The sequence below is a fragment of the Arachis hypogaea genome, chromosome 9 (assembly GCF_003086295.3).
Source record: "Arachis hypogaea cultivar Tifrunner chromosome 9, arahy.Tifrunner.gnm2.J5K5, whole genome shotgun sequence".
Classification (NCBI taxonomy): Eukaryota; Viridiplantae; Streptophyta; class Magnoliopsida; order Fabales; family Fabaceae; genus Arachis; species Arachis hypogaea.
In genome coordinates this window covers 17,001,268-17,013,874 of record NC_092044.1, presented here as the reverse complement: position 1 = coordinate 17,013,874, position 12,607 = coordinate 17,001,268, and the positions used below count along the sequence as shown (strand labels likewise).

Below are 12,607 nucleotides of genomic sequence, written 5' to 3'. Positions count from 1 at the left end.
AGTGGGCCAATAAATCAGCTCGTTGTTTACGTTGTTCAAATTCTCTATTGTCAATCTAGCAAAATACTATACTAAATTATAATAAGTAAGTAAGCCTTAGTAATTTTTAGAGTTACATCTAATTTTTAAAATGGTTTTTGAAATTAATAGTTATTTAAATTTGGAATAAATTACTTAAATAAAATAATTAAAAATTAAATTTATTAGATTACAACTTTCTGAAACTACATATTTGTATGCAACTTTTTTATAACTATGTAAATCGTTACAAACACCAGCAAATTTAAAAATGAACGTAATCTGTTATTGGTAGCCGCAGTTTGCGTTGAAATGGAGTTGGATAGAAACTGTTATAGGCTGTATTAGTTCCTGAAGGACGTGCAATATACATAAACTGCTGCTGGTTATAATGATTTTATGTATAAATAGGGGTACATGAAAATCACTGCTCAAGGCTGCACTGGAGATACCTAATGGTAGTTGGTTAAGAAGACCAGCCAAACTGGTGACATTTCTGTTGGCCATCCGACACATGCATCGAGACAACCATGCCAATGCGGCTGAACCCTAACTATAATTACCCATCTCGTCAAGTTTCGCCACAAATGGCAACCACCAACCCGATTCGCACTTTTGTCGCCAAACAGTTGAGTGGAAACCAGCATCATGATATAGGCACGTGCGTATATGCAAGCAGTATCCTCACTTGCATCAGCTGGTAGCATCCTAAACTTCTCGTGAAACCATGTGAAGTGGATTGTCATCTGCTTGACCTTATTCGGCGGTGACAATTCACCGAATAATTCCTGAAACCACTTCCAAGCTGGTCTGTCATCTTCCATAAAATTTTCAAAATCAGTGAGACACCCACTAACAGCCTTCCCATCGACGGACAACCCCAGTTGATACGCCATATCTTGTAGCGTGATGATGCACTCTTCAAATAGCAAGTGAAAAGTGTGCATCTCAGGACACTATCTCTCAATGAATACGTATACCATAGGCTCATTCAACCAGAACCAACAGTTGTTCACCCTGGTCAAGTGGTATAAATCAACCCTCTTCAAATAAAGTATGATCCTTTCATACATAGACATATTTTGTTGCTTTTCGAATGCTGTAAATACACCTACTCAGATGCATTATGTGATATAAATAACCACACCGTAATTAAATTCTAATACGTACAAGCCTAAACTCTAAATAATTACTACAAATGTCCTAATTCAATATATACATTTTAAAATATTTAATATATATGACTGTATATAAAAATAGAACGAATGTTAATGTACTTTAGAACAAGTAACAAATATGCCAATTTTTTTAATTTTTTAGTCTACATTTAGAATTTGAAATAATAAATTTCAAAATTTAAATCTTAAATTTTAAATACTAAATTAGAAATATTAAATTATATATTCTAATTTGTATACTCTAAATACTAGATTCTATATTCCAAACTCTAATACTAAAAAAAACAAACTAACCTCTTCAATGATAGCTCTGACGATATGTGTAATATCCGTTGACTCGGTATAAGTGGTTCGTCTACTATGCTCCTACTTAAATATGCACACTCCAAAAAATCTAAATTCTTTCTCAGCCACTTCCTCCCTTTCTAAAAAATTTCCTCTCTCTAGCTAAATGAACACTCCACACCAAATGAAGAATTTACAGTTGGTATATATATTATACGTTCTTTAGAAACCGCTACAATTTCAAATAATTTTTGTCCAGCTTCATTTTAACATAAATTGCGACTATCAATAACGGAATGCGTACAATTTCAAATATACAATTTTAAAAAAAATACAATCTAATAAATTTAATTTTCAATCATTTTATTTAAATAATTTGTTCTTAAATTTGTCTTTAAAATTATAGTCCAACACTCATAATTTCAAACATTCTTCATTCATAGTTTATGATTAAAAAATTAAATTGATTTTTAGCAATGTAATAATTCACTGATGTGGCAAAAAATATTTTAAAATTTGATTTCTTTCTTTCTTAAACCTCTAATTTTCGAATACAACATTTAATAAATATTAAATAAGATAAATTTTTATTGCTTTTAACTAATATTTTTTTATTACCAAATATTTCGGTAATAATAACAGATGCTATTTTTTGGTGACTCAAAAAATTACAAAAGAAAAAGAAAACAAAGAAAAGCAAAACGATGACTGTACCTGTGTGTTCTGATAAACCCTAACAAAACCCCAAGAGGAGTGATAATAAACATTAAACAGAACAAGGTTGCTCTCAGCGTTGCGACCAAAAATTGATCGAGATGAATTGCAAGCGTCTAATTTCCGGAGGGTCATGGCTGCTCCGCCGGCTGTGCACGGCTGCCACTGAGGCTCTGCCACCGAAGAAGAAGGAATCTCTTTATCGGAAGATATCATCGCTGAACATGACCGGAGGGAGCGTGTCTCAGATACTGAACCAGTACGTAATGGAAGGCAACGTCATCAGCAAACGTGAGCTCGAAAGATATGTCGTGGAGCTCCGAAAGTATCGTAAATTCCAGCACGCACTTGAGGTATATCCACAATTTCAACGATGAGCGTGAATGGGATTAAGATTTTACATTTCTTTTTGTTTTATTTCGTTTTAGGTTAATATTATGATCATTTTTCATATGCATATAGGAATAACGGCTGGGAAAAAAATATATCATTTTGTGAAAACTGGGCTGTGTTATGACAAAAATGTAGTGAATGATCATTTTGGTTCTTGGTAATAGCTAATTTCACATTGTCATTAGCTCTATCATGTCATAAACAGTGATAGAATTTCATGTATCTGGATTTTATTTTGTGCTGAGCAGATAATGGAATGGTTGGAGAGGAGGAAAATTAACTTTGCTTTGAATGATTATGCGGTGTACTTAGATCTTGTGTCGAAGACCAAAGGGGTGGCTGCAGCTGAGAATTACTTTAGTGGTCTTCCACCGCGTGCCAAGAACAAGTTTACATATGGTGCTCTTTTGAACTGTTACTGCAAGGAACTAATGACAGACAAGGCACTGGCTCATTTTAGAAAGATGGATGAGTTGCATTATGTCACTAACCTGGCCTTCAACAACTTGATGACTCTGTATATAAGGCTGGGTAAGCCCGAGAAGGTGCCTCAGCTGGTGGAAGATATGAAGCAGAGGAAGATCCCCTTGAATGATTTCACATATCATATATGGATGAATAGCCTCGGGAATCTGAATGATCTCGATGGTGTTGAAAGAGTCTATGACGAGATGAAAAGAGAAAACAATGACAAAATTGATTGGCATACTTATTGCAACCTTACTTCTATCTATGTAAAGACCAAACAGTTTGAGAAAGCCGAGTCTATGCTTAAGATGCTAGAAGAAAAGGCGAAACCCTCAATGCGGGACGCTTATCATTTCATGCTTTACCTCTACGCAGGCACTTCTAATCTACAAGAGGTTCATAGAGTGTGGAACTCCCTCAAGACGGTCTCCCCAGTGACCAGCACAAGTTATTTGACTATGATGCGTGCCCTTCGGAAGCTTAATGATACGGAGGGTATAATAAAATGCTTTAAGGATTGGGAATCTAACACTGTTGGTTATGATATAAGGTTGGTTAGTATTGCTGTCAGTGTTTACTTGAGTCAGAACCTGTATGAAGAAGCTGAATCACTCTTTAAAGAGGCTACTTGTAAGAGCAAAGGACCTTTCTTTAAGATTCACGAATCGTTCATGATCTACTTCTTGGAGAAGCGTCAGTTGGATAATGCCATGAGCCACCTTGAAGCACTGGTTTCAGAAAGCAAATGGCACCCTACACCAGAATTAGTAGGTGCCTTTCTGAAGTATTATGAAGAGACAGATCTTGATGGTGTTGAGGAGTTATGCAGGATTTTCAAGAGTTACAATTATGATGATTCCTGGCTTACAACGTACATTACAGCATCGAAAGTGTCTCCTGAAGCTCATCAAATGTTGAAAAAAGATTCTCAAGCAAACCATGAACTTCCAAACCTGCAAGCTGACATGCACTCTGGATAGGTTCCTCCTGGAAGATCAATCCTTTCTGCAGCATGCAGATGCAATATATTGAATCATGATTTGATGATTAATAGGAGGTTTAGTTTTGAGGTTGACATTTTGCAAATCATGGTGTGGACCAAAGCCTTTTGTTCTTTTCATAATTTTCTTCCAAACATAGTTTTGGAGTTCCAAATTATGAGCAGCTATAGAATTCACCATCTAGGAAAGATGGCATAGACGATGCCGTTCAGACCACCCTTACAATCTATGGCTGAAATCTCAGCCAAGTTTTATTTTGCTTTGCCTGTATCCTTTTAACTATTTTTGTTATCTTATCCTTGTTTTTTAGCATATTAGTATCACTCTATTTGTTATGTTCTGCCTAGTCTCAATCCACTCGTATTTGGTTTGGATTGTTACCTTAATTGTCTGGCAGACTGCAAGTTGTCATGGTCACATGGCAGGTTTTTGTTCTGTTTCTTCTGTTTTATGAACTAAGAAGTCATTCACAAGGCTCAATGTAAAGGTCATTATTGTCTTGTATTCTTCTTCTTGTTCCTTCTCCCTATTTATAAGCAAGCCATTGATAAGCCGAAAGAATCTAAGAAATCTTATTATGACTCCAAAAGCACGGCTGCTAAGGGAGGAGCAAGAGACGAGTTGAAGTCCAAGTCTGACTATCAAATGGAGGCCACTTTGCTGGACCAGGATGGGGAACAGGATCAATAAAGATAGGATTGGGATGAGACAGGGATGGGGGAGAGGGACCGAACAAAATTCAGGGATCATGATTGGGGGTGGATTAAGGAGCATCTTACTAACAGTGAAACAGCTTGATTGAAGAAAGCTCTAATCTCTGGTGTATCACTGTGGGCTGTGGCTAGTTGAAAGTGAGGATTTCTGATCCAGATGATGGTTATTCTTTATCTTGGAAGGGTCCAAAGAAATTCAGATATTTAATGGGCCACTTCTCCATGATGCATTACAAAATTGCTTATTCCATAAGGAATTCTGTTGGTTCAAATAAATTACGGTATATTTCCATTATTTTGATTCATCACTTAATTTTTATTTTTTTCATTTTGACTTCTGCACTGGTGTTTGCTTTTTATTTTCAATCTTTTGTTCTGGGTGATTCCATATTAGGTTCATAATTGTTCCTGGGATGGAAACAGTTCGGGAGATGTCCCTATCTCATTCTCTAAGTACGTTTCACACCCTTTATGTCTGTAATTTTGTTCCAAAGATGGTTACTGTTGCCTAAGGAATTACTGTAAGAGAATAACTGGATTGAGAGTACACAATTTTCATTCAGAATGGGTATAACAAACAGAATCACAATTTTCATTCAGGAAGAAAGCTGGTACGCTGGTGAGGAAAATAAGATTGATAGAGTTTGAGAGCATTACTGAATGAGATTAAACAGGGAGTAATGGCTCTCGCAATATTTTGAGTTTTCCTATAATTGAAATGGAAGAAAAGAAAAGCAATTAACAGCAGCAGTAACAATGTTGTGATGGTAGCTTAGAGCAAAGAGGCTTTACCGTTGGAGCAAATATCAAACGAGGACCTTCACAAATTTCAAAGCAGGTGAAGCCCTGCTCAGAGGGACTCGGTCTCTCTCAAAAAAAAATAATATTTTATTAATAAAATTAAAAATTTAAAACTTTATATATATATATATATATATGTATTGAACCGTTATTTCATATATATATATATAGTATACTTTATATAATTAGTTAATTATTATAATTATTAATTAATTAAATAATTAAATTTTTATTTAATTAATAATTTATATTATTAAATTAAATTAGCCGTTGTAAAATTAGCTGTTGGAAACTAGCCGTTACTATGTTACTGTTATTATTAATAAATTAATATTTTGTTACTCTATATATACCACTTAGATACACTTCTATTCTCACACTCTCTACTACTCTTCCTCATTTTCTTCCAAGTTTACAAAATCAAAGTTCTACTACTATTATTTTTTTCGAAAAAATGGATCCAAACCAACTCAACTCTTTCTTCAATTACTTACAAAACTTTCCTCAAATTCCAAATACCCAACAATCTCAAACCTCAAACACTCAAGTTCCAAATCAAAACATGACACTACCAAATACATTTCAAAATCCAAATCCACAAAATCTTTCTAATTTCAATTTTCAAGCTCCTTATAATAATCAGTTTCCTATATTCCAACCGCAAAATCAAAATTCACAAACACCTCATTTTCCATTTTCACCCATATTTAACCCTTCTATCGGAAATGTTACTCCAACTTCCTTGCCGTTTCCAACTCAATTCAGTGCATCAAGACATAACTCATCTGGTGTTGGTGGCTCTTCTAACCCATCTTCTCAGACTCCTATACAATCTAGTCCAAATTCGCAATATTCCAATTTTGGCAACCCTCGTGGATTAGATGCTATCGACCTCAATGATGATGATATTGAAGATCGGAGGCAAGATAGTATTCAACACTGGCATTGGGAAGAGGATGAGATGTTGATCAGTGCGTGGTTAAATGTTTCAACTGACCCTGTAGTTGGTACCGATCAAAAGGGAGAAACATTTTGGAGTCGAATTCATAGCTACTGTGTAGAATTTTGCACCGACATGACAAGGGGGGTAGTTGCATGTAAGAAACGATGGTATAAGATCAACAAGGCTGTTGCACAATTTGCTGGTTGCTACGATCAAGCTAGTCGAAACATAAGGAGTGGTTCGAACGCTGATGATATAAAGGAGTTGGCTTATAAACTTTATTCCACAAATTATGGTCAAAAGTTCACTTTTGAGAGGCATTGGAACATGCTTCGGTTGGAGCAAAAATGGAGAAGCCAACTACCTACACAAAGTGGCGGCTCAAAGAGAACCAAAGTTAGTGCAACTGGAGCATACTCATCTTCATCAAACCCAGAAACACCGTTGGCTGACGAACCCGGTGTGGACTCTCCCGTTCGCCCACAAGGATCAAAGAAGAGCAAGCGAAGAGGTAAGGGAAAAGCACAGATGTCTGAAGATTTTAGCGAAAGAAAATCATCGGTTGTCAAAAAATTATCTCTCATGGAAGATATTAAGAATGTTAGAGAAAAGGAACTAATGGAAAGGGAAAAAGAAAGAGAAGAGGAGAAGGAACATAGAGCAAAGATGATGGCAATCAAAGAGAATGAGATACAAATTCAAGCGGCAATGAAAGAACAGGAATTACAAACTCAGAGGTATATTAAAGAAATGGAGATAAAAGCAAAAGAAAGGGAAATGGATATGCAAATACTTAATGCTGACACGTCTACAATGAGTGAGAAACGACGAGCTCTTCATGAGATTGCATGTGAGAAAATAATGGCCAAGTGGTTTACTTAATGGTTCCTTGTATTCGTAGTGTTATGTAGTATGTTCTTATTTATTTATTGCGTATTACTGCTATGTGATGTAGTTTGTTTTATTTACTTCTGATGTAAGTTTTTAAATTAGTCAATATTATTGTGCCGTTATTGTTCATGAAAGTGACCGTTGCAAAACTAGCCGTTAAGTAGCCGTTGCAAAAGTAGCCGTTAAGGAAAACTAGCCGTTGCAAAAGTAGCCGTTGCAAAACTAGCCGTTGCAAAACTAGCCGTTACAAAACTAGTTTCTCCACTTATAAATATCAACTATCAATGACTCCACAACTCCACTTCAACTCTTCTTTCTCACCTCCACAGAGAACTAAAAATTACATTTCTCCATATGGCTAAAAATTTTGATGATATGTTTAATGAGGCTTTGTATGGCAAAAGAAGACGGCAAGATAACACACTGATAGATAATTGGATCGATGAGTATTTACTCGAAGATTCAGAAGAAGAAGATATCGATAGAAGCCCTATCCCAATTACTCGTAGATGGATCAACAGAGATCGAGAAGCAGGACATGATCGCCTTTTTCAAGATTACTTTGCAGATGAACCGGTGTATAATGCTGACATTTTTCGACGGAGATTTCGAATGAGAAGAGATGTGTTCCTTCGGATAGTAGACGCTCTCTCAAACGTCTATCCGTATTTCCACCAGAGGGTTGATGCAACTGGAAGAAGAGGCTTGTCGCCACTTCAGAAATGTACCGCTGCGATACAGATGTTAGCATACGGCGTAGCAGCTGATGCTGTTGATGATTATGTGCGCATAGGCGAGAGCACTACAATTGAATGCTTGGAAAAATTTGTTGAAGGTGTCATTTCTGTGTTCCAGGATGAATACTTGCGAAAACCCAATCCAAATGACGTACACCGCCTGCTACAAATGGCGGAGGGTCGTGGCTTCCCTGGCATGTTGGGTAGTATTGACTGCATGCATTGGCAATGGAAAAATTGTCCAAAGGCGTGGAAAGGTATGTACATGAGTGGTTATCGTGGGGTTGCAACCATTGTACTTGAGGTTGTAGCATCTTCAGACCTTTGGATATGGCATGCGTTCTTTGGAGTTTCTGGTTCAAACAACGATATCAACGTGTTAGATCGTTCTCCAGTATTTGATGACATTCTAAATGATCGTGCTCCGGAGGTAAATTATACTATTAATGGTAATAATTATACAATGGGATACTACTTAGCAGATGGTATTTATCCTGAATGGGCCACATTTGTCAAATCAATCTCAAAGCCACAAGGGGAGAAACGCAAGTTATTTGCACAATACCAAGAAGGGCAAAGAAAAGATGTGGAACGAGCATTCGGAGTGTTGCAAGCACGCTTTGCAATTATACGTGGTCCAGCTCGTTTTTGGGAAAAGAAGAAGCTTGCCAACATAATGAGAGCTTGTATTATATTGCATAATATGATTGTTGAGGATGAAAGAGACACTTATGCAGGAAATTTTGCTCAAGGCTTAGAGTATGATGATGTTGAAAATGGATTATCACAACCTCAGCTGGGAGAAGAAGATTTTGCACCATACCATCAATTTCTCCAAAGAAATGCCCAACTTCGAAATAGGCAGCAGCATAGACAATTGAAAGAGGACTTGATTGAACACATATGGCAATTTCATAATGCTTGTCGTCAACTGTAGAATTTAATTATGTTTTTTTGTATTAAGTAATTTTACAAATTTGTGTAACCCCGAATTATATATTGTGTATTGTTGTTATGTATAAATTTATTTAATATTAATATCTTTTAATAGTGAATTATTTTTAAATTTAAATATTTAAATTATATTATTAAAAAAATTAATTACATTAATTTCAAGTATTTTAATTAATTAATTAATTAGGTGGGACCACAACAGGGACTAAAGTTAGTTCCTCCTAATGGAGAAGAGAGAGATGCTATGAGTTCCTATTTACTGTTTATGACGCAAAAGCTGATGTGGAGTTACTTTTTATGACAGGTGGGCCATAAACAGGAACTAGGATGAGTTCCCTACTGGAGATGGTCTTAATGACAAACTACTAAAAAGTCACATTTGTAGAAGCAATGCATCACTTGGAAGAAGAGTGAGAAGGATTATAAAGAATAAAGATTAGAGACAAAGCCCTAAAGAAATTATTACACTCTCGTGCCTCTATAGCATGTAGTCTTGGACGACGGTTGGTTATGAGAATAGGACAAGATAAGATATTGAGAAGATGACATAAAAGACACAAATACAAAAATTAGTATTTTTGTATTTTATTTGGTAATAAATTAGAACAAATTATAAAATTTAATTTATTTTTATTTTTTTAATTAAAAAAATTTAGAAAAAATATAATGAAAAATATAATTAGAAAAATTAATAAGAACAATGAAAGGAAAAAAAGTTGCATCTTTTGTTAGTGTCTCTGTATCTTTTTTGTCAGACGAAAACAAAATAAATTAATTTAGTATTTCTAGACACAATATCTTCGTCTATATTTCATCTGTCAAATATGATTTTATGTCTTTTGTGTTTGTCTCTAGACTTATTTTGTTTTGTACTAACAAGGAATATGAGAATTGTTCATACCCTGGCCCAACGATAAAGGCCCAGGTCCAAATAAAAGGCCTAATCTGAAGGATTAGAGCCTAGCTAAGTGCCGACCTTCACATAAGAAGTCGGTATCAACCACGACTTGGTCTGAAGAAGTCGGATGTGAGATTAGCTGGCAGATAAACACTCATTCAAATGAGTAACCGCCCCTAAAATCTCTCTAACCGCTTCATAAAGCCATATCTTAACCTCCCCAAGATAATGGGAGCGGTTAACACCCTAAAGATACGACACTACTCCAACGGTGGTTATTGGCTCACCACTATAAATACACTGACACCCCTCAGGTATCTCTAGGCCCAATACTCTCTAGACTTGCTCACACTCTTGCTAACTTAGGCATCGGAGTGTCTTTGCAGGTACCACCCCCCATTCACTCACGAGCACAAGTCGGACGGAGCCTCCCGAGTTGCAGATCCATCCGGAGTTCTCCTCCTTCACACACTTGGGCCACCAAACGCCATCCATCGTATTAATCTCCGGTTACCCACCGTAACATTGGCGCCGTTGCCGGGGACCCGAGAGATCATCCATTGATGGCGGACAGATCCCACGAAGAAGGCCATGCGGAAACAGATTCTGAACAAGAGAATCTAGGCATGGGTAATAACGATGAAGACCTGGCCCTACACCAGGAAGATAACAATCAACACAGAGAGGGTACCTCCGGAATGAAGAACCCGAAGGTAAATTCCTCAGAAGGGCGTGAGTCAGAGAAAGGCGGACCATCCCACGTAGTTGAACTAATGGGATTAGTCCACAGCCGCCTGGAACAATTGGAGCAAGAGCGGGAGAAACAGAAAGAAACGGAAAGGTACCTCAAAGAGGAGATGGAACGGCGAAAAGAGTTAGAAAGAAAACTCTTACAGCTAGAATCCTCCCTCAAGAACTCCCGCGATGAACAAGAAGATCAACTCTCGGGAGGAGAAGATCCTTTCAGTGAGGACATAATGAGGGCAAAAGTTCCGAGGAACTTCAAAAGCCCTGATATGGACCTCTATGATGGAACCACGGATCCGAAGCATCATCTAAGCAACTTTAAAAGTCGGATGTATCTGGCTGATGCCTCCGACGCTACGAGATGCAAGGCTTTCCCGACCACTTTATCGAAAGCAGCGATGAAGTGGTTCGATAGCCTTCCCCCGAGATCCATCACTAGCTTTGAAGACCTCTCAAGGAAGTTCTTGATGAGGTTCTCAATTCAGAAAGATAAGGTAAAACATGCACCAAGCCTCCTGGGAATAAAACAGGGGGTCGGAGAATCTCTGCGAGCCTATATGGAAAGGTTCAACAAAGCATGTTTAGAGATCCAAGACCTGCCCACAGAGGCAGTCATAATGGGGTTAGTCAATGGACTTAGAGAAGGTCCCTTCTCACAGTCCATATCTAAAAGACACCCCGTTTCTCTAAGTGATGTACAAGAAAGGGCTGAAAAGTACATCAATATGGAAGAGAATGCAAAACTAAGGGACCTGAGTTGGCGACCTGGACCCCCTCCTTCATCTAAGGAGAAGGAAAGGGAAGTCAAGAGAAAGGAAGAACTCGGTCTCGAGAGGCCCAGGAAGTATCACTCTTATACTCCTCTAAAAACTTTTATAGTGGATGTATACAGAGAGATTTGCCACACTGAAAGGCTGCCACCCCCTAGACCTATTAAAAATAAAAAAGGGGGAAGCCGCGGCGATTATTGCGAATACCATAAGATATATGGTCACTCCACTAACGACTGCTACGACCTTAAGAATGTGATAGAAAAGCTGGCTAGAGAAGGTCGGCTTGATAGATATCTCATGGAAAGGTCAGACAGTCACGGAAAAAGAAAGCGAGATGATATGGATAGAAGAGATCCACCACCACAGACCCCAGAGAGACATATCCATATGATCTCAGGAGGATTTGCGGGAGGTGGAATCACCAAATCTTCTCGCAAAAGACATCTCAAAAGAGTCTATCAGGTCGGGGAAGAGACACCCGACCTCCCCACTATCTCATTCACAAAAGAAGATGGGCAAGGAATAATCCCCGGGCACGATGATCCCGTGGTGATAACTATGATCCTAGCCAATGCCCATCTCCACAGAACCCTAGTAGACCAAGGAAGCTCGGTGGACATCCTTTTCAAGCCCGCCTTCGACAAACTAGGGTTAGATGAAAAAGAGTTGAGAGCCTACCCCGACACCCTATACGGATTAGGGGATACGCCGATAAAACCACTGGGATTCTTACCCCTTCACACCACTTTTGGAAAAGGGGAAAAATCAAGGACTCTAAGCATAGACTTCATAGTCATCGATGAAGGGTCAGCCTACAATGCCTTAATTGGCAGGACTACCCTTAATCGTCTTGGAGCAGTGGTATCCACTCCCCACCTTTGCATGAAATTCCCAACTCCAGGAGGAATAGCAACGGTAAGGGGAGATCAAAAATTGGCAAGGAAGTGCTATAACGAAAGCCTAAATCTGAGAGGAAAGGGCAAAGAAGTCCACACCATAGAGCTAGGCGGCACAAGGACCAGAGAAGAGCTACGACCCCAACCGGGAGGAAAAACCGAGGAGATACAAGTCGGTGAGGAGGAAGGAAAAAACA

The 12,607-nt window shown here is 37.9% G+C and overlaps 2 protein-coding genes across 3 annotated transcripts; both read left to right on the top strand.

Moving 5' to 3' along the window:
• Positions 1–2,168: 2,168 nt before the first annotated feature.
• On the top strand, positions 2,169–5,065 carry LOC112710545 (pentatricopeptide repeat-containing protein At1g02370, mitochondrial). Of its 2 annotated transcripts, XR_003811651.2 has the most exons (3): positions 2,169–2,548; positions 2,837–4,324; positions 4,455–5,065. XR_003811651.2 is itself a non-coding variant. In XM_029288925.2 (2 exons), exons 1-2 carry the CDS (start codon positions 2,297–2,299, stop codon positions 4,034–4,036), a joined length of 1,452 nt encoding a protein of 483 aa, XP_029144758.1. In that variant the 5' UTR covers positions 2,169–2,296; the 3' UTR covers positions 4,037–5,065. The 2 variants fall into 2 exon arrangements, 1 of the variants encoding a protein (XP_029144758.1); XM_029288925.2 differs by having other exon boundaries at positions 2,837–5,065.
• A 2,694-nt stretch (positions 5,066–7,759) lies between these two features.
• LOC140175073 (uncharacterized) lies at positions 7,760–9,079 on the top strand. The gene has a single exon (XM_072201982.1). It carries the CDS (start codon positions 7,760–7,762, stop codon positions 9,077–9,079), a length of 1,320 nt encoding a protein of 439 aa, XP_072058083.1.
• The last annotated feature ends 3,528 nt before the right edge of the window (positions 9,080–12,607 follow it).

What these genes read in the sequence shown, in the direction of transcription:
- LOC140175073 (XM_072201982.1), top strand. Translation starts at nt 7,760, where the DNA reads ATGGCTAAAAATTTTGATGATATGTTTAATGAGGCTTTGTATGGCAAA.
- LOC112710545 (XM_029288925.2), top strand. Translation starts at nt 2,297, where the DNA reads ATGAATTGCAAGCGTCTAATTTCCGGAGGGTCATGGCTGCTCCGCCGG. An exon ending in AATTCCAGCACGCACTTGAG is followed by an intron (nt 2,549 to 2,836) that starts GTATATCCACAA and finishes TGTGCTGAGCAG; the next exon opens with ATAATGGAATGGTTGGAGAG.